General features: G+C 36.8%; 2 protein-coding genes across 2 annotated transcripts in view; one reads left to right on the top strand and one right to left on the bottom strand.

The window, feature by feature from the left end:
* Positions 1-13,190, top strand: part of LOC145675658 (chitooligosaccharidolytic beta-N-acetylglucosaminidase-like) — a 24,152-nt gene extending 10,962 nt beyond the window's left edge. Inside the window, exon 3 of the mRNA XM_081746224.1 lies at positions 585-13,190. Within this exon, the coding sequence (XP_081602350.1) occupies positions 585-2,331 (1,747 nt within the window). The 3' untranslated portion in view covers positions 2,332-13,190. The remainder of the gene's footprint in view (positions 1-584) is intronic.
* The window catches only part of MED10 (mediator complex subunit 10), a 19,490-nt gene continuing 14,525 nt past the window's right edge, over positions 12,990-17,954 (bottom strand). The window contains exon 3 of the mRNA XM_081746225.1: positions 12,990-13,608. Coding sequence (XP_081602351.1) covers positions 13,404-13,608 — 205 coding nt within the window. The 3' untranslated portion in view covers positions 12,990-13,403. The remainder of the gene's footprint in view (positions 13,609-17,954) is intronic.

Below are 17,954 nucleotides of genomic sequence, written 5' to 3'. Positions count from 1 at the left end.
ATCTATCGGATCAATATTCAATTTTTGTTTAGTATTATTTATATACTCAATAAAAAAAAATACACCGACAATTTATTACTTGTAGATATCAAAATATGGTTAATTTACTAATATATCAGTACTAAAAAATAAATAAGTAAACAAGTTTTGTTTTATATACATTTTCCTATCCCCCCCCCCCAAAATAATAAAATTTGCCGCTCTACGCTAAAGCCTGCTCTGCCTACAGAAATCCTGCCCCGTTACAATGATAGTACAAGTTATATTTCTAAATATTAATGCTAAGACTCCTAATTTGTCATAATTTTATGATATTATACAACTGTAAAATGTCTGATTTTGAAAGCTTTAACACTAGCATTGTAAGACTACTAGTTTTGAAAAATAGGTCTTTGATTTTCCCGTTGTTACGGGGATGCTAGACCATTAGCACATTAGGTGTGTGATTTCTGTAACTACTATAAACTTCGATTTAAGTCGATCCACGATTACGACGATTGCTTGAATTGTTCAATGTACTAATAAGAAATTATTCTGTACTAATGTAATTATTCTGTACTAATAAGAAATTCTCTTTGTTTTAGGGTTGATATTCAATGGACATGGAGATGCAACAACCAAAAGTGTCAGAAAGAAAGAGCGGGAAATGACACAAACATTCAATCTCTTGAGAGGTGTCGCTTAACGTGTGCGTCTAATGGAGTTTTGTGGCCTGTCCCCACCGGAAAAGTTGATTTGTCAACAAATATTGTCCCGATTGATCCTCAGACTGTAACATTCGAATACGAAAATGTTCCAGAAGAGGAGAGAAGCTATGTTCAACAAGCTGTGGAGATATTTCGAGGGTATTTACTTGGCATGACCGAACAAACAAATTGTACACAGCAAAGTTTGAAACCTTTACGTGTACAATTAAATATAAACTCTTCATTAGAAGCTATGGCTTGGGAAACAGACGAGAGTTATAATTTAACAGTGGTTTCAAGAGATGAATCAGTAACTGCCTCTATTGGATCGCAGACTTTTTTCGGTGCTCGACATGGTTTGGAAACGCTAAGTCAACTAGTCACATGGGACTCTGTAGCACAAACCCATGTCATCATAGCCGAAGCAGAACTCCAGGATAAACCCGTGTTTCCTTTCCGAGGAGTCCTATTAGATACATCCAGGAATTTTTACAGTATAAATTTTATTAGAAAGGTTTTAGATGTTATGGCAACAAATAAGTTAAACTTTTTCCATTGGCATTTAACTGACGCTCAAAGCTTCCCCTTTGTGTCCAAAAGGGTTCCTCAGATGAGTCAATGGGGTGCCTATTCTACAGACCAAACGTACTCACCAACGGAAATACAAGAATTAATTGAATACGCACGCGTCCGCGGTGTGAGAATTATACCAGAATTAGATGCCCCAGCACACGCGGGTAACGGATGGCAGTGGGGAGAGATAGCAAATTTAGGGAAACTGGCGGTTTGTGTAAATCATGAACCATGGTCACAGTATTGTATTGAACCTCCGTGTGGACAACTAAATCCAGGTAACGAAAATGTATACCTAGTTCTGCAAGAATTGTATAAAGATTTTCTAGAAACGTTTAACACGAGTGTTTTTCATATGGGAGGCGATGAAGTGTTTGTTAATTGTTGGAACACAAGTACAGAAGTCGTACAGTGGATGAGTGACATTGGCTTAGGGCGAACGAAGAAAGATTTCCTAGATGCTTGGTCAATATTCCAAAACAAAGCACTGCAAGCTTTGGACGAAGCCAACAATCACTCATTTTCGATTCCTGTTATTTTGTGGACAAGTGATTTAACTGGTGCAGATGTTGTTGAGACTTACTTGAACAAGAGTCGTTATATAATCCAAATGTGGATTGAAGATAGTGACGCTTTGGCAGCAGATCTTGTAAACAAAGGATACAAAGTCATTTTCTCAACTAAAAACACTTGGTACATGGATCACGGATTTGGTAATTGGAAAGGAACTTCTTATAGTGGTTACGGATTTCATCCGTGGCAAATCGTCTACAACAATAATCCGTATAAAATACTAAATAATTTTGGTGTAAACTCTACTATTGCACGGCAAAATGTTATTGGTGTAGAGAGTGTGTTGTGGTCTGAAATGGCCGATGAGTTCGCTGCAGAAGGAAAACTGTGGCCGCGTACGGCTGCGTTTGCAGAGAGGGCGTGGAGTAATCCAGATACTGACTGGAAATCTGCTAGGTATAGGATGATGTTTCACAGGGAAAGAATGGTCAACAGAGGAGTTAGGGCTGATTCTCTTCAACCTCAGTGGTGTTACCAAAATGAAGGACTGTGCTCCTGATGATATATAGATATAGATAGATATAAGATTAATATTGTGAAGAACTCGAAATGCTTTGTTAATGTACGAGGACCAGTCATAATCTTTGTAAACCGTGTTCAGTATTAGTGATCTCAATCAAAACAAAAGCACGTGGTCCATTGGTACTTGTTTGGCTACAGCAACTGAAATGGAACATATAAGATAGAGCTGGACGGTTCGAGGAGTCTCGTAAACCTCAGTTGCGGTTTGTAATATGAACCGGTTTGAAACGTTTAACAGAATCGAAAACGGTTCTATTTTCTATTAATCATTAACGTGTTCTCTCAAAAATATTAGCAGAAAAGCATGGGAAATTGTAAATTCGTTCAAAAGTGAAACAGCCGATCCACAATTACTTAACCTAAAAAGAAATCATTACATCTTTCGGAACTTTTCCAAAATATGTAAGAATATTCTGAAAAGTGTCAATCTAGTTAGTGTGTGTTTTCAAACCGAACCGAACCGAACCAAATTCCGGTTCGGTTTCTGAAATAAACCAACACATTCGGTTTGAACCTTAAACCGAACCTAACCCAGTTAAACAGGTTTCGGGACACTTTTAATATAGGGGAGGTACCTACAGAAAATAGTTCCGACTTTAGAATCCATAATAAACCACTAAATATCAAAATTCAAACATAGAAATGGCAAAAAGTATTATCTTCATAAATCATTAAGAGGATGTAAATTACGTCGTTATGAAGTGTTATCATTACAGCCCAGATTTATATGAAAATGCATGTTTATAGTAACATGTAGAAACGCATGGAAAATGTTTTCTTCTTTCCGACGAATTTGCAAGGATTCGTTTGAGACGTGTGTTGGTGCATATAAGTGCATATTTTGAGTGAATTTCGATGTGTATGCATATTTCGTAAACTTTGCAGGATACTGCATATTTCCGAATTTTATTGCTGCATACTAGCATATTTCAGAGTATATCACAAGAAAGTAGGTTATATTTAAAGTGAACTGACTCACTTTGTAAACGCAGATGTAGAATAAAATGTTGTATAGTTTAACAGAAGATAGTGTTGTATCATATCCTAAATTAGTCCACCTGACTTGGCTTGCACACGGTCTCGATTGCGTAGCAAAAACAATCAGATGCTAATATCTAGCAGTAGACGCGCTTAAGTATCAAATTTAAAGAAAGTATTTGTGAAAGATCCATCGCGTATACGTATCTTTCGCGAAGTTGCGAAAAATTTTCCAGTACCTTCTCAACCAGTGGAGCTCGTGGCTAGAAGCTGTGCTATATTATGAAGTTAACTTAAGAGTCTTCATCCCGGCGAAATCAAAATACCGCTAATTTTACATTAATTATGTGATATCTTCAAATAGATAAAAGATAATCGAAATGTGGAACAAAAGCGCCCTAGACAATATCATTTTACATGAGAAACCGTTATCACGGCACACTTATCTGCTTTCGATTTCGAGCCATTTTGAAAATCGGCATTTATTTTCGCTTTTCTAAACAGCTGAAAACATAAAGCCACTAGGTGACTTGTGATAACGGTACCTCACGCAAAATAATATTGTCTAGGGCGCTCTTGTTCCATATTTCAATTATCTTTTATGTATTTGAAGATATCACATAATTACTGTAAAATTAGCGGTATTTTAATTTCGCCGGGCTGAAGACTCTTAAATCAAGTAAAGACAGTTGTAAACTCACTAAGTCCCGATGATGCAGCTTCTGTTTACATGTGTCTAAAAAATGTTTTTCTACAAGTGACATTGAGAACAAAATTAAGTACATATACAACCACCTCTCGAGAATACCTGAAATTATCAGACAGTTGGAATTCCGTAAGAATGTTTTGCAGCATTCACTCTCCTTGGGTGAATTATCGCAGACTTTGTCCACTGAAACAACTCACGGTCTTGCGAAAATAGCATAAGATAAACTTTGCAAAGTATTAGGCAAAAATCCCGGGTACAAAACAATCTGTGCCATTGCAAATATACTTAATGGTGAGAACATGGAATTGGAAGAGAACGTAACACAGGAAGACCTTTGGTGTTTTTTCATATGAACCAGTGACCTGCTGATGTAGAACGACCTACAAAACGTTTCTTACTGATAAACGCAGAGGGTTGACAGAAGAAAACCTAAGAAATATTAATAGTTCATTGCAACAGAGATAATTAAGATAAGATATTTTTGTGAGAAACTGACATTTTATTTTGTTAGTGTATATGTTAATTTTTTAAAATCCATATTTTTGATATTTTTTCGTGCATATTTGCATGCATATGTTGGGGTTTGTTTGTGCATGGAAATCCGGGCTAGTTATCATCAATTGCTTGACTTTCACTTCAGTAGTTTTTTTTAATGGCACATTGTTTTACTCCACCTTCAGGGCCGTAACTTGTGGAGAGCAAGTGCCCCCAGGAAAACTTCCCGCCGTTCGAGGGGGCCCATTTTAAGACAAAATTTTCTTACTCCATATACGATGCGAACGTGAAATTATAACTGAAGCATCAAACAGATTCACTACATTACATAAACAAAACAGCACACAAAAGGTAAATAAAACAAAAATGAGTCGTGGGTTCATTTCAGTAAAAAAATGTCTTGTGATGTGGGGATGCTTTTGTGATGTGGTGTGGGGATGTGCTTTTGTCATGATGTGAGGATCCTTACAATATGATAAACTGTTCAACGTGATCAATCACGCCATTTGCAGCATTCTGATGCTTGCAGCTTGCAGTTGACAATTTCTTTGCCAGTAAGCCGACATTTATATAATAGATAAGTTCGAAGTACGCCAAATGTTGAACATTTTATTTCACGGAGAGGTTCCTCAACTTAAACAATAGAATGGAGCAAGAATTCACTGAAACAGGTATTCCAATGGAGATAAAAATTGCTATATGGTTAACATATCAACTTTCGGCGCTGCATACCCGGGTGCTACTAAAAGAATCTCTTTAGCCTATATCTAGCATTGTTTCATTCTTTAGGTTTGCTACAATTCAGCTATATGATAGTCAGTCCACCATTGTCAGATGAGAAAAAAAAAGTAAGGTTCATACTAACACTTCATCCTATTGGCATTCAAAGATCAAGGTTCGTATTATTTGTCGTGTATGCATGCTGTTTTCAACTTAAACGTCTAATATATTGTATGAACTGTTCCATGCGACAGAGAAGTTACTTCTACATCACCCCTTTCTTGATATGAGTCTGTTCCTTGTGAAAAAATACATACAAGGTGTTTTAAAACAACACCGACAACGTTTTGTAGGTGATTCCTGACACCAAGATAAGACAAAAAGTATAGACCAACTTGGGTACACAAATGCTTCCTTTCGGAGTTATAGGTTGACGAAAACATGAAAAAATGAACTTTAACCCTTTCCGGATCCTGGCTTTTTGGGCTATTTTTTAGACTTTCAGTCAAGCAGCTACTGTATCGTCACTATTTATCCTAGGATCATGGTTCATACCTCATTCTCTTCAAAATAGAGCTGGCTTTCGAATGGTACCACTTGCATGCTCATACCATATACCAGAAGCGGGGAAAAATGTCAAAGTGAAAATTTCGGAGGGAAAATTTTTTTCTCGAACTTTGGCTTCCCCTGGACCCCTCCTGTGTAATCGTAGCCATCAAAAAAAAATCTGATAAATAGTACTTGGTATACTAAATGTGTGTGCCAAATTTCAAGTTTCTATCTTGAATAGTAAGGGCGGGATATTTTTTATCAAAAATTCCCACAATGCCCCAAAGTACCATAAAACACTATGATCTCAGGGGAAAAAAATCCTGAGACATCCCTAATTACCCTAGGACTATAATCCGTCAATCATTCTCTTCAGAATAGAACTGTCTTTCAGGCAGTACCATTCACATGTCTCCATCATGTATCTAAGGCGGGAAATTCCTGAAAAAATGGACTTTTGGGGGCAAATTTTCCCTTTTTTCAATTTTTGCCCCTCTGGACCCCCCTGTTTTTACGCAGAAATCGGAAAAAAACTTCTGGTAAATACTACTCGGTGGACTGAATGTTTGTGCAAAATTTCAATCTTCTACGTGAAAAAATAGGCGCGCCAGAAAAAATTTCCCTACCATGCCCCACTTTTACCCTATACAGAAGTATATTTGGATAAAAATTCACTGAGACGGCCCTAATTACCCTAGAATAATAATTCGACCGTCGTTCTCTTCAGAATGGAACTGCCTTTCAGACGGTATGACTCACGTGGTCCTATCATGTATGTAAGGCGGGAAAATGACGAAAAACGGGATTTTTGGGGTTAAAAATCCCTATTTTTACCACTTTGCCCCTCTGGTTCCCCCCTGTTTTAGCACTGACATCGGAACAAAAAATCTGGTACATACTACTCCGTGGACTGAATGTTTGTGCAAAATTTCAATCTTCTACGTAGAAAAATAAGCCCGCCAAAAAATATTGAACATAGGCTTAGAAAATGAGAAAAGAAATTTTTGACTTATGACGTCATCACCTCCTATGTCTGGACGCAGGACGGTCTGAAACCATACGTAATGTCTTCTGCAAGGCCTCTAAACTTGAAAAAAACAAAAAAACAAACAAAAAAAAAACGGACGAAAAAGCTCAAATAGAAGAGAAATAACGCAATGTACCATGAAAAGTGCATATGGTACAAATTGTACCATAGGATCCCGAAGGGGTTAAAGGTTCATAGCTCCAAAAGCCGACCTACCGTAGTCGAGTTAACACTTCACTTAGGAATTAATATGTGCGTTATCCAAAAATACATGTTTCTCAATCCTAAGGTACTCACGCAACAATTTTTGTAGGGGGATTTTGGCTACAGGCATATAATTTGAAGTACTCACCAACTACCTCTAGAAAAATTGTTGCGGAAGTACTGCAGGATCATGAAACTTGGATATTTGGATGGGGCACATACTAGTTCCTAAGTGATATCTTGACCTGACTACGGTAGGTCCCATAGGTTTGGTGCTATGGACCTTTAAAGTTCTTTTTTTTCATGTTTTCGGCAGCCTATAACTCCGAAAGGAAGCATTTGTACACCCAGGTTGGTCTATACTTTTCGTCTTATCTTGGTGTCATGAATCACTTCCCAAACATTGTCGGTGTTGTTTTGAAACACACTGTATATTACACACATTCAGTGTAGGACTGTATCGTGGCTCACTCTTTTGAGATAGAAAGATGGCCACTCTCGTAATGTCAATATTTGAGTGACAAGAATGTAGATTATCGTAAATAGCGCTGAGGTTGATGTGAATATCAGAAACACAGCAATTGAGCTGAGCCCTTCTTCCACAGCAATTGAGCTATCTACTTTTGACTATGGTAGTCACTGGGCCGGATAAAGGCGCTCAGAAGCCCTGAGCACTTGAAAGATTTTGGTATCTCCATATATATAGATGTGTGCACTGGAGGGGACATGTCCCCTGGGACTGGGGAGGAACTGTACCCGCAATAATCCGATTTGAAATGTACTGTTTTGGGGAGAAATGTGATGATTTTTGTCCGATTGCCACAAAGGAAAATGAGATTAAATTGATCTCCCCACAGAATAACCCTCAAATCTTCCCGCCTCCCGATGTTGAAGACAACTCTGCTCCCCTCATCCTCCACAGCATTGTTTTTCAACTTCATAAATATTTTGAATATCGCTTAAAAAATATGGGAACGGTCTTGCACGTCCCCCCGGATGTTGAAGACAGATTTGCGCCGCTGGGCGTGTGTATATTTGTTTTATGTAATTCAAAATATGAACAATAATAATTCCCAAAATAAAACTTGACTTACAGAAGCTAAACAAAGCTTACAATAAGATGGAAAATAAAGTTTATTTTTGTATACTTTCACTTTATATTTGAAATCTTTTCTCCATTTTCTAAGTTGCAAAGTCTTTGATCAGATTTACATTCCTTACTATTATCAATCATTATCATTACTATTATTATTACTTCCGCCAAGAAGGTTGTTTTTGACAAATATCCTGTATAAGTGTGCGTTTTTTCAACTGATGTTGTAGAGAGAGTTTACAAATTTCACAGACTGCAAATAAGTTTCTCCTTTTAAGGCTTTTATTTAGACTATGAGTGTGTGTGTGTGTGGGGGGGGGGGGGATTTCACCCTTCAGTTTCGTAACCATTCTGGAGGTCTGCACTTCGAGTGCTCTTATTATATATTGCAGGGTTTCTACTGATCTGGAAAAATCTATTTCCCTGACCTTTGGTAGGAAATTCCCTGACTTTGATGACAGGTGTCGGATGACGTTGGCATATAAATAAGGAATAAATAACGGTGAATATTTATATATGAGAACATTTATTCTACAGAGATAAATAATACTCAATTGTTCATACGTACATTCCACTTACGATCCATAAAAAAATGAGCAACGTCTCATACTGTGATCATTAATGCTTGGCTAAGCTGAAATTGGTGTACTATTGTTAGAAAAAATATATTTTATAAAATTTCCCTGACTTTCCTTGATTCAATTTTTTTCCCCTGATCTTCCCGGACCAGCAGGAACCCTGTATTGTAAGGATCACCACCTTCCAGTGTGTATTACTTCTTTAAGCACATGTTATAATTGTAAAACTTGTGCTATTGTTTATAAGCAGCAAACAATACACAAACCAGGAAAACAAAAGAACCGAAAGAAAACTAGCCACCTGGAGAGGGCCTATAAAAGTGGAACCAAAGAAGATAGAGGCATCAGTTGACCACTGATCGCTAACCAATAACAGTTCTGGAGGTCGCATTGGACGAAGGGGCTCTACCTATCCTAACATCCCTGGAGGCTGCTTTGAAGCAAAGTGGATTCCTCAATACAAACTATACCTCACAAGGCTGCCACGATCTGAGGAGGTTACCTAAGGACCATAACCTGAAGTCGCTACAAAACACCCCGGTGGATGCCATGAGCGAAGGGGTTCCCGTATAAAACTTCCGCTCCACTATGTAATTAGTTTGTTTAGGTAGAGGCAATGATAACCCGAGATCCTAGCCCTTCATCTATTTTACAAAATACAAAATAGTCTTAGTGTCTACAAAGTAGATGTATCTTATTCCTCCTTATGTCCAGAGGTGAAGGAAGTAATGTTTTATACTGGAACCCCTTCACTCAGGGCAGCCACCGGGATGCCTTGTAGCGACTTCAGGTTATGGTCCTTAGGTAACCTCCTCGGCTCATGACAGCCTCCAGTGATTTTAGGGAAGGTAGAGCCCCTTCGCCCAATGCGACCTCCAGAGCTATTATTAAATAGCGATCAGTGGTGAACTGATGCCTCCGTCTTCTTTGGTTCCACTTTTATAGACCCTCTTCTGGTGGTTAGTTCTCTTTCGGTTCTTATCGTGTTGTTTTCCTGGTTTGTGTATAGTCTGCTGCTTATAAACAATAGCACATGTTGCTTGTAAACATGTGCTCACTATATGATGTGGGGATCCTTACAATATCAGACCATACAGAACCGGCTGTTAAAATTTAGAATAACAGCACTGCGTAATGGACATGTCCGCACCATTTGTTGCCCATGGACCTTCGTAAATTCGGCTATTTCTGCGGTGCTCCGTTTTTCTTGATGCCCTAAGTACGTGATTATTTTGCTTACTGGTTAATTGAGCCCTGGGTACTCACGCTCCATTGTACAAGGTATCGGCACATATTATGACTAAGTAATACTGTACTGAACTACTAACACTTAAAGGTTTTGTCTCTACACCACACAATGATTGCGTGCAACGTATCCCAATATTATGGTGTGCTGTGTTGAGTTACAATTTTACAAGCTACTTGCATTGAATAGTATCCATGGATGTCCATATTAATTTACCCAGATATCACTCCCAATTCATCTGATTTTCCAAGCTATTTCGTCTGAGTAATATCCATATTGCCTGCAATCTGTTCTAATAATGTCCTGTGCTATCCAGGCCCGTACCAGAACACTAAGACAGAAGGGACAAGACCATTTTTGGGTGGCTAACTTGAGTCCCCTTTACATTCAGATATTCTTCGATCCACGATTTTCTTGTTGGTCACGCTCACGGCGAAATTAAAATACAGCTAATTTTACAGTAATTATGTGATATCTTTAAATAGATAAAAAATAATCGAAAAGTGGAACAAGAGCTCCCTAGACAATATTATTTTACATGAGATACCGTTATCACGATTCACTTATCTGCTTCTGATTTCCAGCCATTTTGAAAATCGGCATTTATTTTCGCGTTTCTAAATGGCTGCAAACGGGAAACTACTAGGTGACTTGTGATAACGGTACCTCACGCAAAATAATATTGTCTAGGGCGTTCTTGTTTTACATTTCGGTTATCTTTTATCTATTTTAAGATATCTCATAATTACTGCAAAATTAGCGGTATTTTAATTTCGCAGTGATAAGGTCTCTTAATGTTTATAAAACTTAGAACAGCTTTAACGTTTTCACTTAACTTTTTTTTTTTAGATTTTGTTCAAAAATGGAATAAAAACGTAAATTAAAAGCTTCATATCATTGATTGTTTCTGAAATGAAATTAAACATTCCATTTTACGTCCTGCAATTGTAGTCTTTAGGCTAAAGGAGATGGATGATTGAAAGTAAGTGTTCGTAAAAAAATATGGTAGAATGAGAATGTAGGAGAACCACGAGAAAACCCCTGACACGATGCTGCCCGCCACAAAACTCTCATTATCGAAAATCGAACCAGAGAACCCTTGTACCGGAAGTCAGTACCCCCATTAATGAGCTACCGTGCCCATTATTGGTTGGTTGTTAATAGTACAGAGCCCATTTTAAAAAGTCTAAAATATTGTTATGTCCGAAAATGACAGATACACTGATCGGTAGAGATGAAGAAAATGATGTGGATGGGTATCAATCCTGAGGCGCAGTTTTCGAAAAAAATTCACACAAACGATTTTTTTGTAAACTTAAAAAACGATGTTGTATAATAACTATGCCACCTGTTAAAATCCCACTGATATTGATGTATACACTAATAAAGTTTTAAATTATACCAAGAGCAAGAGGACAGTTTACATTATGGTGAATGACATACAATTTAAAAGTATGATCAACTAAAATGGTGTTCAAAGATAAGTCATGTCTCAATGGATACATCATATTGAACTGAAGAAAATGGCACACTTCAGGATAAATTATCATGCGCAGTTTTTGAGAAAATCAAATGAAATGAATTTTTGAGACGTTATAAAAACTATGACGTTCATTACCAGTCTGATGCAGTTGTAGCTTTTATTTTACCGTAACAGACTACTTACGAAGGTTATCCAAAAAATAAAGACCATTTAATTACACAAAATGAAAAATATACAATATTTTATTTTTTTTTAAAAAATCTTACATACCTGAAGCTTTCACTTCTCTACCTAACCACCACCTTCATTTGTCGCTCAATGCAAATCGTTATTGTGGGACTAAGAAAACTACGGAGCCATTCAAAACAAAAGGCAAGGAATGCTTTCTGGAGGAATTGTGCTTCTTCACAATGCCCGTCCACATACTGCTATAACTCAAGAATTGCTGGATCAAATCGGATGGGAAATTTTTGATGATCATCTTACCTTATAGCGCGGACCTTACTCCTAATGATTTCCACCTTTTCCCTAAGTTGAAAGGATTTCTGGGCGATAAACGTTCTGAAAGTGATGAAGAATTGGAGAATGCAGTGACCACTGGCGGCAGTATAGTGTAACATAGGAATTCTGAAGTTCGTGAACAGAAACGACAAATGAAGGTGGTGATTATGTAGAGAAGAGAAGGAAGTTTCAAGTATATAACAGAATTGTTTTCTTTTTTAAAAAATAAATATTATGTTTTTCATTTTGTATAACTAAATGGTCTTGATTCTCTGGATGATCTTCGTATTTACTTATTTATGCACTAACCAACTAACTAACTCTATGGCCTATGGAACCCGGAGGTTCAATGCCGCGTTCACAAAAGCTCTCCACTGACTTCCATCCTTAGCTAACTGCATCCAGTTTCTACTTTCTATTCCAATCTCTGAAAGATCCATCTTAATATTGTCCTCCTATCTGCGCCTAGGTCTTCCTAATGGTCGTTTTCCGATTGGTCTTCCAGTTAAGACTTTGAAAGCGTTTCTACTTTCTTCCATCCTAGCTACATGACCCGCCCACCTAAGCCTCCTAGACTTGACGACCCTAACAATGTTGGGTAAACCGTATAAATTATGTAGTTCCTCGTTATGAAGTTTCCACCATTCCCCATTCCCGTTCCTCTTGGGTCCGAATATTCGTCTCAGGATCTTGTTCTCAAATACTTCAGTCTATGTTCTTCCCTCAGTGTAAGTGACCATGTTTTGCAACCTTACAGAACAACAGGCATGATTATCGTTTTGTATATTTTAAGCTTCAAATTCCTCGACAGAATTCGCGACGAAAAGAGATTTTGAACCGAATAGTAATACGAATTCCCTGCTTTTAGTCGACATTTAATTTCTCCGTATGCACTGTATATGAAAAATGTACACTCTTAAATTGTATATTATATCTCTGCTTTTAAGGAATTTATTTCTAACAAACACATTTATCTCAAGGGAAAGGACATCACTATTTTACAACTTAGAATGTTATGATTATTTTTTCTTTGAGAGAGAGAGACAGAGAGAAAAAGTTTTTACAATTTATTTTAATTTTTCATAAATAACATTTCATCATCATCTTTTAGCACACACACTATACAATTTCAGTTAACTATGGAGGGTCATTACAATGTTAATCAATGTATTTTATATACCGAAACCATTTTCTTATTTAAGTCCTAATTACTATGAACTGATACTGTTCTTGTGTCTTTTCCTTCAACAACATGCTAACAAGGAAGAGGAGAAAAAAAAAGTTATTTACACAAACGCCATTACACAAAATGGAGCTGATCTTGTCCTTGAAATCTTACACGCCACCAATACAAAATATCTTTTACAACACCAATAGAAATTTTTTGATACAAAATGCAGTTGTTTTAAAAATAATAATAATAATTGAAATCAATTCCACCACACTTCCACTTATTTGACAAGTTCTCAGTTGCTTAAGGGACGTTCATCGCCACGAATAGCTCGATACTTGGCCAGTTCATTCGGGAAAACACTCGTCAATTCCACCAGCATGTGGGCTTTGAACTTTCTGTAGGCGTCAATCTTCCCCTTCACCTGCTCATTCTTAGCCAGGGCCTTCTCTATGCAGTCCTTCGTGTACAATTGTGGGTTACGTCCTTGATCAATATAGCTAGAAAGAAAGAAAAAAAATTACAATGTACAGGTTACAAGAAATCAAAGTATCTGTAAATTATGAAGGGTTTTCTTGTATGTTAGGGGACGAAAATGAGGGTACAATCCTATTTTATGGATGCAAAGTTCTGTAAAATTTATACAATATTTATTCTGACATCAAAAGAGGAATATATAAGTAATAAAAATATATGCGGATCTTAACTCTGACAAGAGTAATAAGGTAAGATCATCCGTTTGCTCACTATGCATTGCTACAGTCGCATAAATAACCAGTTGAGAATGCTCCAAGAGCATTGCCAGAACGGACTTAAAAAGAATGAAGAGATGGAGTGGGAAGGAAAGCTGTGATTGTTCCTACATGTAAAAGTAAGTCTTTTTATCTGCACCTTGTTCCGTTTCTCGCAAAAATTTGCAAAATATCATTCTCTATGACCAGTGTGCGAATTAGATAATCTATATTGGGGGGGATAAAATTAGGCCAAAGGACATAGTCTGAAGGTTCAAATTTCAAAATGAGACAATAAATGCCTTACCCCTATATATATATATATATATATCTATATATATATATATATATATATATATATATATATATATATATATATATATGTGTGTGTGTGTGTGTGTGTGTGTGTGTGTGTGTGACCTGTAATAAATGAGAGATTTATTAATTTAATAAATCTACCGACAATAACTATGCACATATATATTGTCTGACATCACACACACCCCACTAAACCTTTCTGAACGTGTTTTAATGTTGTACTCACTCTTGTCCCCGTAGCTCTCTAAGGTTTATTTAGTTAATAATTTGGCTCGAGCGATAGCCATGATCACAAGCATGTTAATTTTTCCACTCATATTGAAAGCTTCCACTTTGCATTAATACATACAGGTTGCGAAAAGAAACCTACTTCAGTCTTGTGAAAACCACTAAAATTATCAGTTAAACCGGACTTTTTTTTTTTTTTTTTTTTTAAGAAAATTTAGATATTAGCCTATCAAATAAGAAATGGATTGTTGCTGGTCCCGATTTCTCACATCAAGGTCAAATCGAAGGCCAAATATTTAAAATCTCTCAATTCAAATTTCGAGCTTGTGCTTCTACTTACCGCTAAAGCTGTGCTCATCACGACTTTTTTTCTCCAAATATCGATTCCGTGATGGGCACGGAAAGTCAACACTTAAAAATTACTTTACTGTTAGGTTGAAGATGAGTTGATTCACTATGGGCTACGTTATTCAAATAAAGTAAAACATTACACTGAAGTTTTTCAGACAACATTAATTGCGTGGACAGCAAACTGTACAGCGAAAAGATGGAAAAATGAAGGGTTAACTTTAAAAAAAAACCCGCTCCAGTTGAAATGCTTATACAGACACGGACAATGACACGGAGAACCAGTCGTATTAACAAATGCTGAAACAAATCTTGAATTATTCGCTTATTCACCTAAAAATCACCTTCATTAACATGTCTGCTCACTAGGAGCGTATCCCCCAGCGTGTACGTTAACATATGCTTACGAGAGAATACCTATATCTCAGATTTTGAGTACAGTTTCAAAAGTTCATTTCCGTAAACTGTAAAAGCAGTGATTACTATGCTAATTATCACAAATTAAATGCAACTTTTGAGTTGCATACACACAACCTACTAGGGAATGAAGACCATGTGCTAACAAAGAGTACACTGGAAAATGAAATAACATGTTATAACAAAAATTAAAATAAGATGATAATCGATACAAATATAGAGGATGAATAAGACATATCCGAACTTCACCAAGTATGGTAGAAGAAGCTATTAGTTTACTTCTTCTTGGCCAACCGCTAAGAACATTTATAAATCTATATGTGGCTTTGTTATACGCAATTAGTACATTCAAATTCACAAACGATGACGAACTGAAGGGTACGAAGGTACAGTTGCAAGTAATAACCGTAGTCATAATAATATAGTTCTACTAAACAACGTTGAAAATAGTGGGTAATTAGGTGGTAAGTAGAAATGACCAAAATTGAACAGTTTCGATCATTTCGAAACACAGCTAGAAGATTAAATTTACAAGAAATAACAAAAATCAGTGAAATTTGGAGTTACACTAAGCATAGTTTGAGGGGGAAAGCGAGCATCCCCGGTGGGGATACTTCAGCTGACTTCTTTGGGGGGGGGGGGGAACAAAATGTGATTGAGGGGAAAAATCCCCCTCATCCCCCCGGTAATTCGCACCCTGTCTATGACTTACAATTCCCGAGATATGGCTCCTTAAATCTCCCGAAATTCGAACTTTTTGGCCAATATCTGGGTGAACGGTGGTCAGTTGGCCAGTAGCCACCGGTTACTATTTGGTACCAAAATGTTCACCATCCTCTTAGATATTGATCAACACCAATATGATATCTCTATAACTTATGGTTTCCGAGATACGGCTCCTTAAACCTCTGGAAATCGGTCATTTTTTGGCCAATATCTCGGGAACGGTAAAAGTGAAGCGAAAAATTCCATCACTTGTTTGAGATAGGTTCTGATGCTCTATCGAATGGAGGACTAAAAATTGAAGAAGAAGAAAAAAACGCAAATTACACACACACACACACACACACACACAGACATAGAGAATTCAGTAACAAACTTTTTGAGTTCGTTGAAAATGTGAACTGTTGAACAACACGCACAACGCGCACAGATAGTGGTGTAGGATGCTCAGACAAAATACGTGATTTCAAACGAGTGTACGGAGGAGTTGCAGCTAATGGTAAATCAATTAAGTTGTGGGTCAGTACGTTTCTAACAACCGGCAGTGTCCTAAAACAACCTGGTGGAGCTCGGTGTCGTATGTCAGATGAAAATGTGTACGAAGTTCGAGCGAGGTTTCAAGGCATCTAGACAATTCAATGTGCTTCTAACAACAGTACATCCAGTTCTGCACAAGCGGTTCGAATGTATCCGTATAAAGTGCAGATTGTGCAACAATTGAAACCAGTTGACGAGCCGCGTCGCAAATAATTTGCAATGGAAATGTTACAGCGTATCGGTATGAATCCTCACTTCCTTAGCAACGTCCAGTTTTCAGACGAATCAACGTTTTATGTGTTAAGGATTGCCAATCGGCATAACGTACCGACCTGGGAATTTAAAAACACACATGTGCAGCCGCGAAAGCCCAAAATTGAATGTTTGTTGTGGTCTAATGAAGGCAGGATCATTGGTCCAGTTTCTTTCTTTTTTTTTCTTTCTTTCTTTCTTTTACCACCGAAGATACAGTAAAAGGCCTTGTGTATTTATTGGAGAGTTCATGTGTCCCAAGGTAAGTACCGGGCATCATTTTCCAACACGATGGAGTTTCTACAACTGGAATATGGATGTTCGGCTGTCCTTAAATTCGACATTTCCTAATCGCTGGATTGGACGCGATGAATCCATGGTTGACACCACGTTCATCAAATCTCACTTCGCTGGACTCCTTTCTCTGGAATTACGTCAAGTATCCTATATTCGCGATTTCACTGAATAATACCCAGGAGTTATAAACTTGGATCAAAGATATGATTGTAACAGCAACAGCGGACACGTTGGAGAAAACACGGCAAGAAATTTAATAGACAAGATACAGTTCTTATGCTACCAATGGTGCACGTGAAGGTATGTGGCTACACGCGGCTACATGTGTATTATTGCGTAAAATACAATTTATAAATTCTTCTTGAAATTTTTGAAATTACATTCCCCTATAATTTATACTTTCTTTTCTACGATTAATTGAAATTACGAGGATTTGAACAGAATACCCTGTATATCGATAAAACGTTCAGTGATATATATATATATATATATATATATATATATATATATATATATATATATAAGGCCCGGATTTTTATGTAGTACAAAGTACCGAAATATGTACATAAATATGTAACAAAAATCAATGAAATATGTAAGAAATATGTTAAAAATATGAAAATATGTAAAAATATTTTTTCGTGTTTACTTTGTGTCTGTGCTATTTTCTTAGCTAATAAATATGCTGTAACATATTTATGTAATAAAAGCTTAACAAGTGTAAATAACTTCCTACAGATACGTACAAATTTTCAGGAGAAACAAATGAAAATATGTATCAAGAAGTAAAAAAATCACATTATTGAACATATAAACATAAAAAAATATTTATTTAAACAAAACAAAAAAAAAAAAAAAAAAAAAAAACATACTTTTGGGACGAACAATGAACCACTAAATAATTTTACGCAATGGAAAAACTTTGTCACTAACTTGTCACTGATACGTTCAACTTTTCACTAAGAACAAATAAATTGTCTCGTGGAGAAATGAAA

This window comes from Thermobia domestica, chromosome 18 (genome assembly GCF_964235325.1).
Source record: "Thermobia domestica chromosome 18, izTheDome1.hap1.1, whole genome shotgun sequence".
Taxonomy (NCBI): Eukaryota; Metazoa; Arthropoda; class Insecta; order Zygentoma; family Lepismatidae; genus Thermobia; species Thermobia domestica.
The sequence above is the reverse complement of the archived record's forward strand: the minus strand, read 5'-3'. Positions and strand labels throughout refer to the sequence as shown.